General features: G+C 39.0%; 1 protein-coding gene across 1 annotated transcript in view; it reads right to left on the bottom strand.

Moving 5' to 3' along the window:
- The window catches only part of LOC119042417 (cadherin-related family member 3-like), a 90,846-nt gene extending 72,282 nt beyond the window's left edge, over positions 1–18,564 (bottom strand). Inside the window, exons 1-4 of the mRNA XM_053669045.1 lie at positions 18,519–18,564; positions 10,610–10,806; positions 2,191–2,362; positions 1,322–1,410 (exon numbers count right to left, since the gene is read on the bottom strand). Coding sequence (XP_053525020.1) covers positions 1,322–1,410; positions 2,191–2,362; positions 10,610–10,806; positions 18,519–18,564 — 504 coding nt within the window. The remainder of the gene's footprint in view (positions 1–1,321; positions 1,411–2,190; positions 2,363–10,609; positions 10,807–18,518) is intronic.
- Between the last annotated feature and the right edge of the window lie 6,227 nt (positions 18,565–24,791).

The raw sequence follows: 24,791 nt of genomic DNA, 5'->3' as shown, positions 1-24,791 counted from the left end.
ACTAGTCATTGTAATTGCATGTTGGAAGCATAGCTGGATTGTGATGTGCTTTCCACCCTAAAATGTCAACACAGTAGATGAGCTGCCATTGAAAACACCAAAAAAGCGATTGCAATATAATATCTGATTCTCTTACAGCTGGAACTGCTCAGTGCTAGATTCAGTACTATAATCTTGAACGAGTTGATGTGGAGCAATATGCACAATTAGGTGGCTTAATTACATGTTTTAAAGGAAGCTGTGACCTTTCCATTCTCATCCTGGATGTGGTTTTGTTCTACTGGGAGGAGGATGAGACAAATGGGGGGAGGGGTCTTGACAATAACAGTGTTTTTGTGTGTAATTACTTGAGTGTATTCAGTGATTTTAAAAACCATATGGACAATGCCTCAAATATTAATGGCTGTCTATTAGTTTAGTGAAAATTGCGTAAAAGTCAAGTTGCCTTGAGCAATGAATAACCCAGTAGCATTACCAATAAATTATAAATGCTGAAAGTACAGTATCAATATGTACAATTTTCTAGGTTTTATTCAATTTTAGAAAGTGATACATTAAAAATTAAAGGCATGATATTCTTACCTTTCAGCTTATTAGCTAAACTGTTACAAATTAATAATACCATAACCATTCCATACAGCATCAAAAACTGAGACAGTAATATAAATGTGGTCCCTTGTAAAATATCATACAGTTGAAAAATTACTTATAAGTTCATTATAATATGAGAGAAAGTGATAGGAGAGAAGACAAAGCAGATATCCTTTCCCCAATTTTATGGTTGAAACAGAAAAGCAGAAATGTTAAATGACTTGCAGCTATAAAGTTAAGATTTAATTCCAAGCCTCTTGGCAAAGAGTGGATAGTTTTCTCCACCTCCCATGGTATCTATGAGTGGAAGACACCTATTCTGAAAATAAGTGCATTCTTGGGCAATATAAAGCCTATAAAGCCCGAAGATAAGACCCAGTATTTTGAAATACAAATTAATTCTACCAGAAAGCTATATCGTTTCTCAACAATGTGTGTGTGTAGCCAAAATCCTCAAGTATAAGATGAAATGGCTTGGCATCTTTTGTCAACACCTAAGGATTCACTGTGACTCTCTGCATAGGTGTGATGCACTAGAGGGAAGCAATTACCCAGACAGTCCAGCCCTCAATCATTTTCACCTAAAATGTCCTGGTGTTTCAGGTGAAAGTTATGTTTAGAACCAGAACTGTGGTATAATACACTGATTTATCACTGTAGCTTTATATGTGAATGCAGTCATACATAAACTACCAGGCACTGATATTCTCTGCCCAAAACCATAAATTACCTCCAAAACAGCATCCTCTGGATCCTTGGCTGCTGCTCTGTAAATGACTGTGCCCGGGGCAGTATCTTCTAGGATATAAATCTCAGTAACTGCAAGAAAATGTATAATAGATATTATAAGCCCCAAACCTCTCATCCATTCCTGGGCTTTAGATAAAACTGAAGGCATTGTGATTGCTCCATACAGATGATTTTATAAGTTGACTCCCATTAATCATAATAATTATAGCAATAATTATAATAATAATAAGACACCATTTGTCAAGTATCATGTGTCAGAAAGTGAAGAAATTTATTAATTTAAACTACAATGATATTGTTTTTTCAATAGAGAACATGAACTATTCACATGCAGGTATGAAATATTTGACAGCATAGAAAGAGGCAGAGATGAGAAGGACAGAGACAAGCATGAGAGAAATATTCACATAAGTTGAAAACCAAAGAGAGAGACAATGAGAAAACATTCAAAAAGAATGTGATCCCTGCCCTTACAAAGCTTTTAACTTAATGACATAGACACACTGTTAATTAAATAATCACATGAATAAAAGAATAACTTTAATATATAATAATCAAACAGAAAAATGAATCTTTTAACACTGAGCAAGTTATTTCACCATTCTAAGTCTAATAAATCATCTATAATACATATGTGAATAGTACCCACCTCCAGTACTATGAGCATGTCATAAATTAGTCCATTGGATGCTATTAGGACAGTGCTTGCTACATAGTGGCAGACATTTATCATTATTCTCCTTATCACTCATATAACCACAACATCATGAATGCACCTAGGATGCAGGACACAGAATCCACACATATGCATCCAGTGGACCCTCTTCCCCCAAAAGAAGATATGTGTACCTTGGTCTCTCTGAGCAAAGGTTCCAGTGAAAGTGGGTGGCTCATTCACATCTGTGATCTGGATTAAAATGGTCTGTGATGCTGCTGCCCCTTGGTTGTCTTTGGCATAGACTATCAAGGAGTAGAGAGTCACCATCTCAAAGTCCAGCTTGGGTACCCCAGTGGTGAATAACTAAATCAAACAAAAAGTGCAGAATAACAGAGTGAATGATTGGCTTCATAAGGATGTAGAAAGAATATTTTAGACCTATAATCCCAATATGAATAAGTATTCTTTAAAAAGGTAAAAATCTTGTATTTAAATTAAAACCACAATGAGATACCAAATCACACCTGTCAGAATGGCCATTGTTAACAAATCAACAAACAAGTGCTGGCAAGGATGCAGAGAAAAGAACTCTAGTGCACTTTGGTGGGAATGCGTACTGGTGCAGCCACTGTGGAAAACAGAATGGAATTTCATCAAAAAACTAAAAATGAAACTGCCTTTTGGTCCAGGAATTCCACTGCTGGAATGATATCCTAAGGATCCTGAAACACCAATTCAAAAGAACCTATGCATTCCTATGTTCACAGCCATGTTATTTCAATAGCCAAGTGCTGGAAACAGCCTAAGTGCCTGTCAGTAAATGAGTGGATCAAAAAAACGTGGTACATTTACACGGTGAAATACTAAGCAGCAGAAAGAAAGAAAGAGCTACTATCCTTCAAGATAGCAGGGACAGAACTGAAGAGTATTGTGTTAAGTGAAATAAACTAGGTGGTGAAAGACAAATACCATATGATCTCACCTATAAGAGAAACTAACTGGGGACTTTTACCAAGATGGAGGCGTAGGTGGAAACATTATGCCTTCTCACATAACCAAGTTTGAAAATAACAAAGTTTTAGCAACAAAAAACACAGCCAACCCACAGAAAATTGACCTATACAGAAGTCTGACAACAAGGAACCTTTCAGCTAGACTGGTAAGAGGGGTGAGCCAGCAGCAGAGTGGGGTTGGGCAGAAAAGATCCACTGGACTGACCCAGGTGAATGACCCAGGCACACAGGCAGCTGAGGGCAAGTCCCAGGTGTGGAGTAGTAGCTGGCAGACCCACAAGGGCCCAAGGCGGCAGGCTGACTGCAGTCACACATTCGTGCGCAGATAAACCAGGTGAAGAAGCGAGCAGTGAGACAGACAGCACAGGCCCCAGTGGTGGGAAGCAGCAGAGGGGACTGCTAATGCCCCCCTTTGACCCCGCCCCTACATACAGCATCACAACCCAGCGACCTAGGTGGCCACGCCCTGGTGGACACCTAAGTCTCCACTCCTCATAGGTAACAAGCATGAACAGAGCAAAACATTATGGCTCAAGAAGAGCTCAAAGCCTCAGAGCCCATAACTAAGCAATGAAGAACTAGCCAAACTTTCAGATGCACAGTTCAAAACACTGGTGATCAGGATGCTCACAGAACTGGTTAATTTTTGTCACAAATTAGAGGAACATATGAAGGCTAAACTAATTGAAATGAAGGGAAATACACAGGAAACCAATAGTGATGAAAAGGAAACTGGGACTCAAATCAAGGGAGTGGACCAGAAGCAAGGAAAAAAAGACCAAACAGAAAAATATGAAGAAACAAGAATTCAAAAAAATGAGGACAGGCTCAGGAACCTACAGGGCATCTTTAAACGTTCTAACATCCGAATTATAGGGGTACCAGAAGGGGAAGAGGAACAGCAACAAGTGGAAAACTTATTTGAACAAATAATGAAGGAGAACTTCCCCTATCTGGCAAAGGAAATAGACTTCCAGGAAATCCAGGAAGCTCAGAGAGTCCCAAAGAAGTTGGACCCATGAAGGAACACACCAAGGCACATCATCATTATATTAGCCAAGATTAAAATGAAGGAGAGAATCCTAGAAGCAGCAAGAGCTAAGGGGACAGTCACCTACAAAGGAGACCCCATCAGACTGTCAGCAGATTTCTCAAAAGAGACCTCACAGGCAAGAAGGGGCTGGAAAGAGGTATTCCAAGTCATGAAATCCAAAGACCTACAACCAAGATTGTTCTATCCAGCAAGGCTTTCATTTAGAATGGAAGGACAGATAAAGTGCTTCTCAGATAAGGTCAAATTCAAGGAGTTCATCATCACCAAGCCCTTATTATATGAAATGTTAAAGGGACTTACCTAAGAAAAAGAAGATAAAAAATAAGAACAGTGAAAGAACAGCAAATTCACAGTTATTAACAACCACACCTAAAACAAAAGCAAATTAAGAGGACAGCTAGATCAGGAGCTAACCAAAGAAATGAAGATCACAAGGAGGGTTAGCAACAGGGGAGTGGGAGAAGGAGAAGGGGGGAGAAGGTACAGAAAATAAGTAGCATAGATGGTATGTAGAAAATAGACAGGGGGGAGGGTAAGAATAATATGGGAAATACAGAATGTAAAGAACTTGAGACACGTGGTCATAAACTAAAGGGGGGGAGAGGTGGGGAAGGGGTGTGCAGGGTGGAGGGGAATGAAGGGGGGAGTAGAACAACTGTAATGGCATAATCAATAAAATATATTTTAAAAAAAGAGAAATTAAGTGTAAGATCAACTATAAGAGGAACTTAATGAGCAAAACAAACAAATGATCAAAATAGAATCAGAAGCATGGAAACAAGGAACAGACTGACAGGGACCAGAGGGAAGTGGGGATTGCGATCAGGGAGGAAAGAAGGGGAAGGCCTAGTTAAAGAACAAGTGTAAATGACCCCTGAACATGGACAACAGGGTGAGGATTGATTGTGGGAGTGGGGGCAGTGCAGAGCAGGGGAGAGAAACCAGGCAAAATTGGGACAACTATAATAGAACAACAATTAAAAAATGAAAAATAAAGTGTGGAAGCAATGTAACCTGATTTATTGAAAGTATCATGAACAGAGAATTCCCATGTGTTATCTCATTTTCACCCTTCCCAGCTTTCAGTGTTATTCTTCCTAGTAACAGTTTATTGACTCTCTTTCACCTCCATTTTTTCAAGCATTATCCTAAGCAGTTAACAAATATATCATTCTACCTTTTTTTTTTTTTACTGCAAATAGGTACTATTATTGGATGCATTTTACAGATGATAAATTGAGTCTGAAGAGGTTAAGCAACTTGGCCAAGTTTTCACAGGGAAATGCAATGGCTCTGACTGCATCTGACTTCAAGCTCATGTTTTTCATCAAAACTAAACTACCTGGTACCTAAACATGGATGAGAAAGGATCCAGGCATTGCTGGTGGTTCTTCACCTCACCGAAACATGGAAAAAAAACTGAGGAAGATACTATTATTACCACCATTTCACAGATGAGGCAACTGAAGCTTAGATTACATATACAGCTAGGAAAGTGATGCTACAGAAAGAGGAAGACCTAGACAGATAGCCCCAGGACCTTGCACTGACCAATACTGTGAATGGAAGTAACACCTGAGTATTATCCTGCCACTGCCAAGAGAAGTCAGTAACACACTCATATTTGAGAGCTCTCCTCTATTGAACACTTAACACAGAATGGCCAAGTTTCTTTATTTCTTTAGTTCAGACAGCAAATGCTATTATCAGCCTCATGCTAACAATGAGGAAACTGAGGCTTAGAAGCCAAAGTAATACAGCGAGCAAGTGACAAAGATTTAAAAGCAAGTTTTCCTGACTCTAATTTTTTTATCATACCCTGATGTTCCTGATGATATATCGGATTTTCAAGCTGTCATTAAGCACATTCTGTTCTCACAGATTTTCTTACCCAGGAAGCACAGGCCCAGGCTCAGGCTGGCCCCACTGCTGTGGTTCCCTCTGCCCTGGAAGTCCTGTGGGTGCGGCAGCATTGTGTCCTCCTTGCTCCTTAGCACTTTATAAAATATCAGGCTTCTCAACAAATACTTACTGAATTTTTTAAAATGCAAATGTTTGTTCTTTAGACTTATTAATGGAAGAAGACAGGAAGGTGGTTGAAGTAGCCCTCTGGTGATTACCTTCATCCAGGAAAAGTGCACATACAAAGGGTAACTTGAATTCCTTTTTCTATCCTGACAGTTGCTCAATGATAGGTAATAATTTGAAGATTATATAACCGGAGTGCACCTTGACTCATTTTCATGAAATTTTTATTTATCTGTATAATTAGTTTGCTTCAAGCTCTGCTATTGTTTCTCCAGGAGGATAGTTTGGTTTTAGCAAAAATTTTTTGACTGCCTGTCCCATCACCTCCCCTGAGCTCAGTCTTGCAAAATGAACAAGCCTGTATCCTGCAGGAAAGAAGTTCAACAATGGATAATAACATGCCACACCTCAAATAGAAGTGTATACCCTTTTGTACTAGAATGTGGTAGACAGATCAACTCATTTAGTTCTGCCTTTATCTGCAGACTTAGTTCCATGATAGAAAACTTTCATGATTGAACTCTTTATAAAAAGCTATCTAGAACTGGTCTATGATAAAGTCATTATAATGTGACTATCTTTCTTATAGTTTTTGTTATCTGTAGTTTGACTACAATGGTGCTGAACAGTGAGGCATAAATATATTTATTATAGTAACCACCACTGTATGTTAATTCTTTGTGATGGGGCAAACACTAAGATGGCATCTTGCATGCATTATTTTACAGGGTCTTCTTACTAAGCCCTGAGTGAGGTATTGTTATTATTAATCTTTTTGTATACAAAAGAAAAGCAAAGAGCAGAAAAGTCAGGGAACTTACCCAAGGTCATGCTGTTGCTAGTTGGAGGAGCTGTGGTGTAATCTTAAGTTTGTCAGACCCCCAAACCTGTGCTTAGAACAGCTATAATTTACTGCCTCACAGACACACACACATAAAACAACTAAAAAAGTCAATAAACCTAACTATTGAATAGTCTTTGCTGCCATTTTGCTGTATAGAGTTATTTAAAAATCTAAATAATAAATACATGAATACCATTTTGTACCAGACTGAAGTTGGAAGCAAATTTAAAATCTGAGCATACCAAAGCTTGGTAAGCATATTCAGCAATCTCCTAACACATATGTTTTGCCCTCTGTAGTCTGTGTTCATCACAGCAGCCAAAGTGTTTCCCATAAAATGTAAGCAAATCATATCTTTTTTTTTCTATAAAACTCCCCAATGGTTTCTTAGATGTGGGTGGTGAAATGAATGCCCCCAATCCTTTGGCCTTCACTATAATCATGTCCTTTGCCATATGACTTAACAGTTCCCCCTGAAATGAAAGTAGCATGTATCTCTCCACCCCATGCCATGGAAATGTGACCAGAACAGAAAGTTTAAGTCATTTGCCCTAAGCAATAATAAAAAAATAGGATCCGAACCCAGGCAGTTTGGCTCCAGAGTCCCTGCTTCTAAACCACTCTTTCTTACTGCCTCTCATAATACACCACAATTGGTCATTTAGTTATCTGTCCGCCTTACCAGTTTCAGAATTTCTTAAAACCAGGAGACAATTCAGATTCTTCTACATAAGACCCTATGCTGGAAATCACGCATTGTTCTTACAGACTTTATTACTCGTCACACAAGTTGCATGAGCTTCATGTTAATATCATTCACCTTGCTTCCAGGTCCCATGGAAGGTTGCAGAGAGGACAAGATGAATGCTAGGCATGCAGTTGGCTTGCATCATATTTGAGGAACCCTGAGCTTAGGAAATTCAGCTCTTCTAAAGTGAGCAGTAAGCTTGCTTGAACTTTACCCCAGTGGAAAAAAATAGCTTTATTATCTTGGATGATAACAAAACTTCCTAACATGGTCTGACCAAGATGAAGGTATAGGTAAACATGCTTCACCTCCATGCACAACTACAGCAAAAATTACAATTAGACTACAAAACAAATTTCACCGATTCGTCAGAAAATTGAGCTGTACGGAAGCCTGACAATCAAGGGTTTAAAGAAGCCACATTCATCCAGACTGGTGGGAGGGGCAGAAACACAGAGGCACAGAGTGATGTAGAGAGGCATGGACAGGTGGTGGAAAATACAGTCTCACATTCACATGTGATGGATAAAAATTGGGAGGGACACCTCAGGAGCAAGCAATACTAGTTCCAAGCCAGATGACCCATCAAGCACCAGGAAGATAAGTGCCCATAACTTCTGGACGCAAAACCAGTGGGGGCTGGGGTAGTAAAAAACTGCAGGATTCTCAAGCGACTTCTCTTAAAGGGCCCACAATAGACTTAGGACTCATGCAGACCCACCCGCTTTGGGATTTAGCACCAGGCCAACAGCTAGAAGGGCATGAGTAGCATATAGGCAAAAGGGGAGAAAGTAAAGTGACTGGCAAGGGGGAAAATGCTAGGGATACAGCTTCTTCTCAGGTAATCTCCAAAGGCCAAGCAGTGGCATTATCCCCTTTCTGAGCCCTCCCTCACACAAAACCACAAACTGATTAAACAGATTGCCCCATCCTGGTAACTATTGAAGGCTCTGCCTTACACATTTTATAAGTGCCTCTCCTACAATAGGCCATGCTCCTAAGACAAGGAGTCAAGAAGTTCTACTTAATAAACAAAAACACAGGGAGGCTGCCAAATTGAGGGATCAAAGAAATACAGCCCAGATGAAAAAAATAAAACTCCAGGAAAAGAAATAAATGAAATGGAGATAAGAAACCTATGAGATGTAGAGTTCAAAACACTGGTGATCAGGTTACTCAAAGAACTCATTGTGTACTGCAACAAAATAAAGACCCAGAAAGGAATGAAGATTACACTAAGTAAAACAAAGAAAAGTGCACAGGGAAACAACAGTGGAGGGGATGAATCTGAGATTCAAATCAATGGATTTGGAACATATGGAAGAAAAAAAGCATTCAATCAGAACAGCAAGAAGAAAAAAGCATTAAAAAATGAGACTAGAATAAGAAGCCTCTGGGACATTTTCACATATACTGATATCCAAATCATAGGTTTGCCAGAAGGAGAAGAGGAAGAGGAAGAAATTGAAAATTTATTTGAAAAAATAATGAAAGAAAACTTCTCTAATTTAGGTGAAGGAAATAGACATACAAGTCCAGGAAGCACAGAGGCCCACACCAAGACACATCATAATTAAAATGCCAAAGGTTAAAGATAAAGAGAAACTCTTAAAAGCAGCAAGAGAAAAGCAGAGAGTTACCTATAGGGGAGTTCTCATAAGACTGTCAGCTGATTTCTCAAAAGAAATTTAGGCTAGAAGGGATTGGCAAGGAGTATTCACAGTGATGAAAAGCAAGGACCTACAACCTAGATTACCAGCAAAGCTATTCAGCAAAGAATAGCTAAGCTATCCAGCAAAGCTATCATTTAGAATGGAAGGGCAGACAAAGTGCTTCCCAGACAAGGTAAAGCTAAAGGAGTTCATCATCACCAAGCCATTATTATATAAAATGTTAAAGGAAACTACATAAGAAAAAGATGATCAAAAGTATGAACATCAAAATGGCGAAAATGCACAACCAAAACCAACTGAATCTAAAAGACAAAACTAAGCAAACAATCAGAACAGGAACAGTCATAGATATGGAGATCATTTGGAGGGTCATCAGTTGGGAAGGGGTAGAGAGAGAATGGGGGAAAAGGTGCAACCATTAAGAAGTACAAACGGTAGGTACAAAATAGACATGGGATATTAAGAACAGTACAGGAAATGAAGAAGCCAAAGAGCTTATATGCATGACCCATGGATATGAACTAAGGGAAGGATTGCTGGAGGGAATGGGGGTATTGGGTGGAGGGGGCAAAGGAGGAAAAATTGGGACAACTGCAATAGCATAATTAATAAAATATATTTTTAAAAAACTTCCTAACATGGCTTGCAGGCCATACTGGCTCTGCCTCCTCTCCAGCTTAATCTCTCACTACACTTTCCCATCAGCTCCTATACTTTGGCCTCCTTTGGTCCTATTCCCTCACTGTACTTCTTGCCACGGGTCTTTTGCACATGCTCTACCTAAAGTTCTCCTCTCTCTGTCTTCATCTACTGAATTCCTAATCATTCTTAAGATTTCTTCTTATATAGCTCTTCCTCAGGGAAGCCTAACAAGTCCTATGCCCCCTTTAGGTGTGTTCACAGACCTGTGGGCCTGTGTTTCATAGCTCTTATTACATTTATACTTTTATACCTGTGTGAGCATTCACTTGATTAATAGACCTCCCTATGAACCAATAAATATCATGAGGATAAGGATGATGTTCCACCATGAGAGTCCCAGTGCCTTGCCCTGTGTGTGAGGAGGTCTTCAACAGATCTCTGTAAAATAAATACTTCTTGATATCCTCAACAATGTTTAGAGGGTCTGGCACATAATGCGGTCCCAATGAGTAGGTGCTAAATAATATGCAGAATGTAAGAAGGGAAAGGATGATTGTTTTATTTTAGAATCCTTGTGATAGCAAGTTACGGCTTGTCTAGATACTTACTTCCCACTGATGTTTGGATCGACGAGATAGCACAAATGGATGGACTACAGGATTGGCATTAATGATAACAGGATCTCCAATCAGAGAAGCAGGAGGTGGGACAGACACCGTGATTACAGCTACCCGTGTATGTTCAGAGACATTCTCCAGAAGAGGGCTGGCATTTTCGATGGAAAAGTTTGGAAAAGCTAGGACATCTTAGAAAAGGAAACACAAAATATTACTTTGATAAGGGTTTTTGCAATGCTTCCCAACCTCTTTTATATTTTAAAACCACAAAGGAAGAGCAAAGTAAAAACTTACAGTCCCTTTTTTATTGAAAGTCATAAATCAGCTGAGGGGGCTTAGTAAAATTATTAAGAACTACGAAGGATCTGAGACCTCAGCCTAATATCCTGCTAACAAGTTGGCCTGCTCAGTTGTACACAGTCTTCTGGTCAGAGACTGTGAGGGTTAATTTTAAGTGTCAATCTGACTAGACCTCAAAGTGCCCATACATTTGGCCAAAGATTATGACAGATGTGCCTGTGAGCATCATTCTGAATGAGGTTAATATTTGAATCAGGGCCCTTGAATTCAGGCAGAATGCTATAGGCTGAATTGTGTCCCCCTAAAATGTATATGTTGAAACTCTAACCTCCAATGTGACTGTATCTGGAGACAGAATCTTTAGAAGGTAATTAACATTAGATGATGTTATAGGGGCGCAACCTATAACTGATAGGACTGAGGCCTTATAAGAAGAGGTGGATCTATCATATACTTGATATATGACTTCTATTAAAATTTATATTTTTAATTTGGAAAATAAATAAAATTACATAGAATTCCCCAACCCAAAAAGAGAGATAACTCTCTCCACCCAACCCCATCCCCTCCTCTTTTTCTCATTCTCTGCACATGAAAACATAGGGAGAAGGCCAGAAAGAGGACCTTCAGCAGAAACTGACCATGCTGATACCCTGATCTCAGAGTTGCAGCCTCCAGAACTGGAAGAAAATGAATGTCTGTGGTTTAAGCCACTCGGTTGGTATTACCTGGTTATGAAAGCCCAAGCTGACTATTTCAGAGTCAGGACTTTATTACTCCTGGCGCAACAGGCAGCATGAGCTTCATGTTCACATAGGTTCCCCTGGCTCCTCAAGCCCCATGGGAATGACACAGAGTAGACCTATGCATGCACTGGGCCTGCATCACATTTGAGAAACCTTGAGCTCAGGGAACCCAAATCTTTTTAAATGAACCATAAGCCTGCCTGATCCTTGCCCAGAGGGAGAAAAGAGCTTCATTTTAGAATATGGTAAACAGCGGACTCTCTTACGGAGAGAAGCACTCCCTCTATCCCTATTTAAACACTCAAAGAGATAGTCCAGAACACAGGCAGCCAGTGCCAGAGCTCATGAGCTGTCAAGGAATTCAAGTGACCATGGAGAACTGTCTCCAGGCAGGCTTGGTCTTTTTCTTTTTTTTTCCAAATTTATTTAGAAATGTGTATCCAGTGCTCAGTGCCCCACCCCATTCAGTGCATACTCACCTCTGTGCAGAAGGCTACTTTTCGAGAGCATATACAGCTCTGCCTGGGTGGGTACCAAAGAGTTCATGGCCCTGGAAGCAGCCCTCAGCCAAAGACCCACAGGGACCTGGTAGTTAAAACCCCAACCACCCTTCAGTGTGGGTAACTTGGAGACTCAAAATGTGTGTCTGCATTGGATCCCTGAGGCCCCAGTGAGATTGAGCTCAGTTGCTCTCAGTGTTCACATGCATGATAACATACCCATCATTGGCTGCCTTCCACTCATCATCTCATTTCCTTATTCTTATATTGGTGTTTCCTGGAATGACCTCCCAAATTTATTACTTGTACTTGAACCCTTCTCTTAGGTTCTACTTCCAGGAGAATCCAAAGTAAGTTGATTGATATAACCATTTTTACAATGTATGATAAAACAAAGACTACTGCAGTGGACTTCAGAGTAATGAGAATCAAATCAGGCAGCTCTCTTGGGTTAAAACTGAAGTTTGGAAAGATCTCTGGTCCTGCTGTATCTTGTCCCAGCCTACCTCTCTGGCCTAATCTCTCTAGTCTTTCCTCTTCACACTCTCTGTTCCTGACCTTCTTTCCAGTTCTCTAGTCTATGTCTGGACAATTATATAGATTGTTACTAAAACACTTTTTTACATTCTAAAATTCTACCCGTCATTCAGTGGCCTCTTAAGTGCCACTTCCTTCAGAAAGCCTGCCCTGCACTGCTCCTTAGGTTACTCCTTTGCAGTTTCTCCATGTCCCCATAATGACATTTGATGTTGTATTACATAATTGCCTTTCATGTATGTGACTCCCCAGGGAACCACAAACTCTAACTGTAAGAGATGTATTTCTTGTGAACACTAAATAAGAAGAGCACCTAACACATATTTGTTGAATGAATAATAAATAATATTAGTGGCCTTTCACAGAACATCTTTTCACATAAATTTTTTCATTAAATCCTCACAAACAACTTGGGTGAGGGGTACTATTATTATTACTTCCATGTTGCACATAAGAAAACTAAGGTGCAGAAAGGTCCAATGGCCTTAAATTATACAGCTAATAAAGGTAGAGCCAAGATTTGAACCTCAAACTTGCTAGATCCAAACCACATATTCTTAAATGAATGAGTTCATGATTCAGTGTGAAGTTCCTTGGTATAAAAATTGGAAAAAGCTAAAGTCTTCAGAATTCCAAAATTTGAGAAGACTCTTACCAAACTATTAGCAATAGTTCAAGGAAGAAAGAGACTACATCAGCAACAGACCTTGGAATCAAGAAGATCATGACTTAGATCCTAATTCTGCATCTTACTGGCCACATAACCACTTGCATGAGGAAACAATCTTCTCTGATGCTAGAAGTCAACTGCTACTTGATAAGAAACTTTTTGGCCAAAGTAGGTTGGGGAGCAGATCACTGTATTTAAGATATAGGCAACTTTGGTTATTGGTCATTATATTAAGATTTGCCATTCACTCTCATAGGAAATGTAGGATTTCTTTTTACATCAATTTATGTTAAGTTTTAGTAGTGGGTAAATATAGTTCCCTAAACCACATTATTCCAGATAACTTCTGTATAACCCTACAGTGTCATGAAATTACTCAGTGCTCAAAATCACAATGCCTTCTGAGACAAAAATCATTATATATGTCCTACTGGGCTGGCCTATTTTGACTCTGTTTTTCTGTCTCTCCTTCTTTTCCCCTCTTTTATTTGTTCTCCACTTCCCTTAAATTTCAGATGGACTTTAGAGTAGAGATTTTAGTCAAAGTGAATTAAGTCTAGATTCTCAAAGCTTCTTTGGAAAAAGCAAAAATTAAGACAATGCCCTGAATTTGGGTCCTGTGGCCTCTCCATTTTCAAGTGAAAACCCTGATCCAATTTAGTTGGTCAAGCAATTAGTGAGTGCTAAGGTAAGCCTGGTATTGTTATATGATTATTTTTTACAATGCATAACAAAACCCAAAGAACATTCCAATGGCCATTCACAGTAAGAGCATGTATATGTATGCTCTTATACAATAATGAATAAGAACCTGCTATTTGCTTCTTCTCTCCCACCCCAGACTATCCCAGCCTAACAGAATGTGGGATGTATCTAGGCAGAGGAATGAAGCAGACACTCTCAGTGCCCTGCCACTCTCCCTCAGTTCTTATCATTTCACGGCACTCAGGCCCAGCTTCCTTCTGCTGACACCTACATATTTTTGCCTGATGATGCCCACTAGCACTTCAGTGCTAAGAAATTAGTGTTTCTTTCGTTCTTTTTATTCTTTCCCCCATCCAAAGATCCTTCTTTTTTTAAAGATTTTATTTATATTGTTTAAAATTTTTTTAAATTTATTTAATTATTGTTCAAGTACAGTTTTCTGTTTTTTACTCCCATCCCACCCCACCCCCCAGTGCTCCCCACCTCCCTCCCATTTCCACCCCCCTTAGTTGTTGTCCATGTATCCTTTATACTAGTTCCTGTAAGTCCTTCCCCTTTTTCCAAAGATCCTTCTTGACACTGAGTTATTTCATGAGCTTATTTCTAAAGATGTTTGCAAGCCTCTCCCCTAAATATTTTAATTGTACTTTTTCCTAAATCAATAAATTCTCTTCTACTTCTAAATATGTGCTTAAGGTCATTACATATCCTTTCTGTTTAGGATATGATTTGAAAGTTTCTGAACCATGAAGTTTGTAAGTGGAAAATTTTAATTTCTGCTCATTGATTTCCATCTGGAACAGCATTTCAAAGTCTTATTCAGAATATTTTCTCCATAGCTGAAATTTGCATCCTATTAGGGATACATGGGTATGGTGGGGTGGGGATCGTGGGTATTTAGCAGGTATGATGCTTGGGGGTTGTGATAAAATAATAGCTCCACCCCAAGGATACTCACTTCCGAATCCTCAAAAGTTCTGAGTATGTTATGTCACATGGCAAAGGGACCTTGTAAATGTGATGATCTTGAGATGGGGAGATACCCTGAATTATCTGGATGAGCCCAATATAATCACAAGGGTCCTTAAAAGTGGAGGAGGAAAGCAGAAGAAGAGAGTCAGAAGAGATGTTAAGAATAATCGAAAAGATGCAAATTGTCTGGCTTTAACACAGAGGAAAGGTGTGACACACTGAGGACTAGGGGTGACCTCTAGATGCTGGAAAAGGCAAGGAAATGGGCATACCCTTACAGACTCCAGAAGAAAATGCAGATATGCTAGTACTTTGATTTTACTTATGTCAGACTTCTAACTGCAGAACTGAAGTTCATAAATTTATGTTGACTTAAGTCACCACCAATTTTGTGGTAATTTGTTATGGCAGCAAAAGAAAAGTAAATCAGGCCTTATTTAGATTATATAAGAAAATATAAATAAGCTTTTACTTAATTGAGCCACCCACAATATGCTGAAACTGAAATCAAGTAACATCCCTCTTTTTCTCAAAATCCTTCGGCAGAGTTTCATCTCACACAGAGTGAAAGCCAAGTTCATATGCTGGCCTCCAGGCCACACATGACAGACAATGCTCCCCTTTATGTATCTGGCCTCATATTCTACACTCTTGGCTTCACTTCCTCTGCTCTAGCCATACACACTTTCCTGTTCCTTAAACATATCAAGCAGGTCTTGCCTCAGGGCCTTTGCCCTTACCAGTCTCCCTGTCTAAATCCATCTCTCTTGGATTTCTCATCTATACACTTCTTTTAGGACTCTGATATAATGCCCATGTATCTGAAAGGTCTTCTCCCTCCTGCAGGTAAAAATTATAAAAATTCATATATTGTTTGTTTATATTTGTTTAATTTATTTATAGTATATGTTTATTTCCTACCTCCTTCTTCCCACCTTGAACACAACCTTCATGAAATTGAGGACTTTCATCGTTAGGTTCCTGCTATATCCCCAGGACCAAGAACAGTGTCTGGCCAGAGTAGGCAGGTAATAAATATTTGTTGAATGAATAAGTGAATTAATTAGTTAATTAATTAATTAATTTAATTATTCTGTTTCACTGAGGTATATCAATTACATACTATTGGCCTGTTCCTCAAGACCTTATTATTCTGTGACATTATATTATTTGAAAAGTTGCAACTGCAAGACATTTCACTGGTTCAAATTTTCTATTCGGTTCTATAGGTTGATCCATGTCAAGAGTGACTTCTGTATTTGATTATACCTCATTGCCATTGCATTAATAAATAAATTAATTAATTTTAGATTTTCTTAACTTATTTTTATGTGTTGAAAAATTTGGGGATACTTAGTTTCCCACTAAAAAAGTATATTTTGAAAAACACCCAATACCTGAACATAATAATCTCTAGAAGAGAGAACAATAATTTTTAGAGCATATCAACTCATCCACCAAACTGTAATGTTAAAAAGTTGACATTTTATTATGTATTTCCTTTGTCAAAATAGTTTAATATTAAACTCTCTACTTTCTAAAATTAAATCAAGTCAAAATAAAAAGGATCAAAATGATGGTAGGCCCACAGACTAATAATGAAGATTGAAAGGCTACGCCTTTGTACCCAATGATAAAACTTGTTGTACTTCATAGTGGAGACTGTAGTAAAACCGAGAATTTGTTTCTACATAAGGGGAACATCAACTATTTGCCCACATGGGAATGTGGATTGAGTTGCCAGATCTTCTTATTTCTTGTGAGGGTCCTAAAATGGAGATGCGTTGGTGAGATAGTCAATTATTCAAAACATCTGGTATACCAAATGCATTGAGGGTTTTTAGTTTGTGACGTCAGGTTTAAGATAAAATTCTTCACTCAGAGAATCAGTGAAAATAGAACAAATTATATTGAAATAAAATCTTACTTAGATTTCATTTTATTCTTACTTTACTAAATGTGCCACCCACTGAATTAATGTGATTAATCTATTATTTCAATTTCAAAGAGACAGATGAATACAAAAAACTGGACTGGTGAATTCATATAGACTATTCCGTACCTGAAGAAAAGTTCTGTTTAAAGAATATCAGGACCATAGAATAGCCCTGTCCAATATGTAAGTTAAAATTTTCTAGTAACCATATTAAAAGTTTTTTAAGATAAAATTAATATTAGTATTATATTTTACTTAACCCAATGCATTCAAAATATTCCAACATGTAATTAACACTTTTAATAAGTTTATGTTAATAGAATAGTTTACATTGTTTTATTCATATGAAGTCTTCAAAATCTATTATGTGTTTTACACTTACAGTATATCTCAAGTCACACTAGTCACATTCAAGTGCTGAATAGCCATAATTGAACAGTGGATATCATACTGGGCAGCACAGCTCTAGAACTTTGGTGTTGTTTTTGCAAATATTATCATTTATTTTTATTGGAAATATCAAATCTAATCACACCTAAATAAGAATCTGGAAATTAGAGAGCTCTTTCAGTTTTCACATAGCTGTTGCTTATTCTTAGAATATTAAACATTTTAAATGACCTTTTGTTGGCTATAATGACAATTTTGCTTTTATCCAGTTCTAGACGTAACTGGTTCTAGAGCAAATGGCTCGATTCATCAATTGAGTTATTTTATGAAATCAAACCATGCAACAGTAAGAAAAAAATTACTTTAACATCTTGATGTTATGCATTCAAAATTTTTGTAATTAATTTTTAAATCCTAGGGCTTGATTTTAGTTTAATGTGATATATACTCATTTTTAAAAGTGAAACAATATAAAGTATATAAAGTAAAATTTTTTTAATCTCCCACTTATTCCTCCCCACCTCTGCTGTTCTACTACCATCCCACTCTCAATCTCCAAAAATTACACTGTTAAATATTTTGTATATATTCTTTCAGAACTTTCTACTCCTCTGTGCATATAAATATAGATAGATTTTAAGGGATCTTCTTATGTTCAGAGTTTTAGGACATCCTGTCTCTACTCCATGGTACACCATGGATTACCTTTTACCTGCATATCAGAACACACAGATCTGCTTTCTCCTTTTAATGGCTCCAATGTTCATAGTATGTCTGTAGAACCATTTATTTCATCCTGCGTTGATGGACATGTAGGTTGACTCTAGTTTTTGTTATTACAAATAAGCCTACATATATCCTGTCTTTACGTATTTCCACTGAATGTTTCCAGAAGTGGAATGCTGGCTCTGAGACCTGGTACATATTGCCAAAGTACCATTCAAAGAACTTGTACCAATCTAAACACAGATCAACTGTATCTGAGAGGTTGTTTCGATGAAAATGTGGACTTTTCAATGTGGCACAGCCCAGCATGCTTGACAACTTCCAGGACCAACACTGAGAAGTTACTAAAGAAAGTAAAACCAAATCAAATGACTATTTCAGAGTTACATGTTATGAGTCCAGAGTTAAAGATACCAACCTGGGGCAGCAACCGACACCAAAAGCAAGTATAAAAAAGGCATCATGTACTGGAAAGCCTCTTGCCTCTACAGAAACACTCACTCCAACCCTTGCCTTTGCTGACTTCCAGAAAGTGGCACCTTCTTGGTCAGGAGTCTTCTCCAGAGAAACATTCTGTCTCTTAGGTGTCCTGCACACATTTCCTCATGACACAATTCTTGCTAAGTGATCCGTAAAGTGACACCTTCTTTCAAAAGGACAAAAGGTTCTGTAAGGAGATTTGCTTGAACAAGGGGGGAAATCCCCCAGTTCATATTACTCCACATGCAAAGACCTCCCAAGTCCTGGTAAATCTAGAATGTGTGGGTACCCTTCAGGTAACAGTTGGCTCACTAGGCTCATTTATTTTCAAAAGGATTTTGTTTTAAAATGATTCCAGGTCACTAAGGTATAGTGTACTGCCCTGTGCTATGTGTTTATCTCTCCCAGAATTGGAATAGGACTCAGGATCTCTGCTTACCAAGTTTACAGAGGGCTTACAAGTTGCTAGGTGAGGTTAACATACAACCAGATAGAGATAAGATGCAAAAGCTACTTAACAATCAGTCAAAAGCCAATAGAATGCAAGTGAATACACTAAAAATAAGACTTGGGGAAAATCAGCTTTAGGACCACTGAGGGGAAAGACCTAACTAGCTGAATGCAGAGTGTATGTATGTAAAAAGATCTCTGGGGGCAGCAAATTGGTGATTCACAAGCCAAACATGACCAGCAGACCACAATTTTAAATGTGCAAAGCTTCTTAAAACTTTGAAGCTCAGTGGGATCTGATTGGTCCAGCATTCTGCAGTTTACCACCATTCTCATCCCTCCCTGCTATGCCCCACAGCTGCTCATATTTACCTGCCTGGTTCCTGCAGGCATTCATGTTTGCAATCTCTGATTTAGCTGTTTCAATCAATTGCTATCTCAATTGGGGTTCACTATTGTTTTGGCTACCTAAATAGGATTATGCAATCTCAGATGTATTCAATGCAAGGATAATGTTGAGAACAAAAGGAGATTGTGTTCTCACCAGACTTTGCCCTGCTTTGGCTTTTTGTCTTTTCAGAGGAACATTTACAAATGTCCCAGGAATGACGCTAGGGATATGACTCCAAGACATAACCCTAGAAGATGGTTGAAAAGAGAAGGTTACTTATGGGGACTCTTATGGGGACCTGCTACTTAAACCACTATAATCTCACCTTTAAAGATTGCAGCAACCCACCTTTCCAGTCCAGAATCTTCCTCTTTCTACTCATCTCATACCCAGTTCATTTCAGTATTATACCTCCTAAGTATTTCCTGAACCTATACACTTCTATCTCACTCTAGTCCTAACCACCATTATGTCTAGCCTGGACCAATTGCCTATAATGGCATTTAAGCAACTATACTTTTACCCTCCAATGCATTTTCCAAGCTGCACACAACAAGATTTTTAAAGTACAAGTACACCACCCAGGCCAGTATAGCTCAGTTGGTTGGGCATGTTCCCACAAAGTGAAAGCTTACCAGTTTGATTCCTGATTGGGGCACATGCCTGGGTTATAGGTTTAGTATCTGGTCAGGGCACATACAAGAGGCAACTTATTGATGTTTCTCTCTCACCTCAATGATTCTCTATCTCCCTCCATTTTCTTTTCTCTAAAAAATCAATAAGCATGCCCTTGGGTGAATATAGAGAATAAAATTTTAAAAGAATAATACACAAGCATAACATTGCCTTCCTTTGTCACCTATGTTCCCACCACATTGGTCTTCACATGACCCAGTCGCTGCCCTCCTCAGACCTTTGCTCTGGTTGTCTTTCCTCTTTGAAATACTTCTGCTGGATCTTGCCATCATTTGCCTCCTTTTCAACATGAAATGTCTCACCTCAAATATGAGTCCTTTAAGAGGTCTTTCTTGATCACTCTGGCAGAAGCACCCACTTCCTCTTACTTTCTACCATGTTTTTCTAGTTTTCTCATAGCATATTTTTTACCATTGCCTGAAATGCTTTATCTATTTGTTAATATATTTGCTATCTGTTGCCTTCACTAAATTGTAATTCCTGGGCAGGCATTCTAGTTGTTTTGTTCACAGCTGGATCCCCATCGCACAGAATAAATAGTTACTATCTCTGCAAAAAAATTTTTAAAAAAAACAACATCAAATTCATTGAGAGAGAAAGGCAGAATGGTGGTTTCCAACTAGGGTGTGGGGCCAAGCTTGTGGATAATGTGGAGTTAGTTTAACGGCTATAGAGTTTCACTTTTGCAACATAAAAAAAGTTCAGGAGATGAATGGTGATGATGGTTGCACAATAATGTGAATATATTAATGACACTAAACTGTACATTTAAAAATGGTTAAGATGGTACTTCCAGTCAAATGTTGGTGTAGGCAGACATGGCTTGCTTCTTTGCACAATCACATCAAAATTACAACTAAACTATAGAACAACCATCACTCAGATACATCAAAAGTTGAGTTAAATGGAAATCTGACCACTGTGGAATTAAAGAAACCACATCCACCCAGACTGGTAGGAGGGGTCCAGACATAGAATAGGCTGATCCCACACCCATGTGTGGTGGATAAAAATTCAGGAGGCACCTCTCGGGAGCAAGGAGTCCTAGCCCCACATCAGGCCTCCTAGTCCAGGGTTCCAACGCCTGAAAGATAAGTCCCCACAACTTCTGGCTGCAAAATCCAGGAGGCATTGAGTAGGTGGAAGAAACTTCTGAAGCCCCAAGCAGGTCCTCTTACTCTTAAAGAATACATGTAAAGAAGTGAGTCACCTAGTTAGGCTCACTCCCTCTGAGCTCCAGCACTGGGGTAGCTACTTGAAAGGCCCCCATGCTATACAGGGAAAAACTGAAGTTTTGCATCAAGGCAAGCAGAGGCCATTGTCTCTTTTCTAAACCCTCCCCTAACAGAGCCAGTAAGCTGGTGGCATATCTGAGACTCCATTAACCTGGCTAACACTGTTTGACCCGCCTTAGAGGTACCCACAGACTGCTCCACTCAATTTACCAAGCTGCTTTCCCATGTGAATGGCTGCTTTCACATGCTAATGGTCTTGGCTTATGCTTCACAACTTCCTAAACCCTGTCAAACAAGCAACAGCTGTCTTCAGTGAGCTTCAGGCCCAGCACTAGTAGCAGCCAGCTTAGATTCACAACTTATTTTCTCCTGGGAATCTCCAAGCCCAACACAAGTAACAGCCATCTCAGATTGCTTTATAGCTCAGACAGGGTGCCCCGGGTAAAACACAAGTAGGGACTGACATAGGCCTGCACCACCCAGGAAACCCCAGGACCAGCCTACCCAGTGGACAGCTACAGACCACATCAGAGCATCCCCTGGCACCTGCCCCTGCCCCTGCACAGCTGTTCCTACATGGAGAGCAGAGGTTGGAAGTCAGTGGTCAAAGCCAGTTTTTGCAACTGACTGGCCTGGATAAACCCATTGATCTGCCAGAGCAACCAAGTGTCAACTACAAGAGGAGGGTATGCTTAGCCCACATGAAGGGTGCACCTCAAGTATGTAGCTTGGGTGATAGGGGAGGCTATGCCACTGGACCCTGCAGGACACCTACTACATTTGTTCACACTATAAAGACACAGAGTCAAAGCGGCTCTATCTGATACATAGAAACAAACACAGGGAGGCTGCCAAAATGAGGAGACAAAGTAACATGGCCCAAATGAAAGAAAATAACAAAACTCCAGAAAAAGAACTAAACAAAATGGAGATAAGCAATCTATCAAGTGCAAAGTTCAAAACACTGCTTATTAGGATGCTCAAGAAACTTAGTGAGGACCTTATCGACATAAAAAAATCCTGTCAGAAATGAAGAATACACTGATAGAAACAAAGAACAGCCCTGGCCGGTGCGGCTCATTGGATTGAGTGCCAGCCTGCAAACCAAAGGGTTTCCAGTTCAATGCCCAGTCAGGCCACATGCTTGAGTTGTAGGCCAGGTCACCAGTTGGGGGTGCATGAAAAACAACCACATATTGCTGCTTCTCTCCCTCTTTCTCTTTCTCCTTCCCTTCCCCTTTCTCTAAAAAATAAAATCCTAAAAAAAAGAAATAAAGAATAATTTACATGGAAACAACAGGAGAGTGGATGAAGCTGAGAATCAAATCAATGATTTGAAACACAAGGAGCCAAAAAACAAGAAGAACAAGATTCCAAAAAAATGAGCATGGTATAAGCTGCCTCTGGGACAACTTCAAGATGTACAACATTTCCATTATAGAAGTGCCAGAAGGAGAATAGAAAGGACAAGAAATTGGAAACCTATTTGAAAAAAAAAATAATGAAAGAAAACTTCCCTAATTTAGTGAAGGATATAGACATACAAGTCCAGGAAGCATAGAGTCCCAAAAAAGATGATGCAAAGAAACCCACTCCAAGACACATCATAATTAAAATGCCAAAAGTTAAAGATAGAGAATTTTAAAAGCAGCAAGAGAAGTTACTTACCTACAGGGGAGTTTCCATAAGACTATCAGGTAATTTCTCAAAAGAAACTTTGTATGGTACATATACACGATGGAATTCTATGCAGCAGAAAGAAAGAAGAAGCTCCTACCCTTTGCAACAGCTTGGATGAACTGGAAAGCATTATGTTGAGTGAAATAAGCAAGGTGGTGAAAGACAAATACCATATGATCTCACCTTTAACGGGAAGCTAAACAACAAAACAAACAAGCAAGCAAAACAAAAATGACACTGAAATAGAGAACAGGCTGACAGCGACCGGAGAAGAGAGGGGAGGGAATTTCAGGGGGAAAAGGGGAAGGATTTACAGGAACTGGTATAAAGGACACATGGACAACAACTAAGGGGGGTGGAAATGAGAGGGAGGTGGGGGGCATGAGGGGTGGGCTGGGATGGGAGTAAAAGAATACTGTAATTGAAAAATAATTTTTAAAAATAAAAATTAAAAAAAAATTTAAAAAGAAACTTTGCGGGCTAGAAGGGACTGGCAATACATATTTGAAGTCATGAAAAGGAGGGACCTACAGCCAAGATTGTTCTACACAGCAAAGGTATCATTTAGAATCAAAGGATAGATAAAGAGCTTCCCAGACAAGAAAAAACCTAAAGGAGTTCATTATTGCTGATTTATTATTATATGAAATGTTAAAGAAACTTATTTAATAAAAAGATCAAAACTTTAAGCAATAAAATGGCAAAAAATACACATCTGTCAACAATTGAATCTAAAAAAAACTGAACAGACAAGAACAGAGACAGAGTCATGGATATGGAGAGTTTTGATGGTTGCGAGATGGAATGAGCATGGGGGAGAATGGGTGAAGAGGTGAGAGGACTAAGGAGTGCAAATAGATAGCTACCGAATGCCCATGGGGTATAAAAGTGCAGTACAGTAAATGGAGTAGCCAAAGAACTTATACACATGACCCATGGACATGAACAATGGTGGGGGAATTGCCTGAAGGAGTGGGGGTGCTGGGTGGAGCAGGGCAAAGGGGGGAAAAACAGGACAACTGTAATAGCATAATCAATAAAATATACTTTTAAAAAATGGCTAAGATGGTGAATTAAAATTATGTATATTTTACCTTAATTATAATTTTTAAATAATTTTAAATACACTTTATAACTCTGCACTGCTCTGAAGATCAAGACCAAGATCTGTCATTTGTTCATTAGGATCCAGCCACTCTGCCCCACCTATCCCTCCAGCTCATCATTTGCATTGGCTCTTTGCTATAGCCACCTGCCTGACTATTGCAGTGGAAAATTATAACCTACCCCAGCATTCTTTTGACATTGTTTCTGTAAGTTCTGACTCTAATATGCTAGCTTGTAGATTTACAGTATATTCATATAAGAATCGTAGAATTCCCCTGGTTGGTGTAGCTCAGTGAATTGACTGCGGGCCTGTGAACCAAAAGATTGTGGTTCGATTCCCAGTCAGGGCACATGCCTGGGTTGCAGGCCAGTTCCCAGCAGGGGACCCAGGAGAAGCAACCATACATTGATATTTCTCTCCCTCTCTCCTTCTAAAGATAAATAAATAAAATGTTTAATAAAAAAAGAATCCTAGATTCTAACTTCAAAAGACACAAACCCCAACATTCAGGCATCCCAACTTCAGGAGATTTTTTTAAAATTTTTATTTATTTATTTTTAGAAGGAAAGGAAGGGAGAGAAATATCAATGTATGGTTGCTTCTGGTGCATCCCCTGCTGGGAACTGGCCTGCAACCCAGGCATGTGCCCTG

Source organism: Artibeus jamaicensis, unplaced genomic scaffold, assembly GCF_021234435.1.
Source record: "Artibeus jamaicensis isolate MK-2021 breed Jamaican fruit bat unplaced genomic scaffold, CSHL_Jam_final contig_519, whole genome shotgun sequence".
NCBI classification, from domain to species: Eukaryota; Metazoa; Chordata; class Mammalia; order Chiroptera; family Phyllostomidae; genus Artibeus; species Artibeus jamaicensis.
Note: the sequence above shows the minus strand (reverse complement) of the source record. Positions and strands in the feature narration are given on the sequence as shown.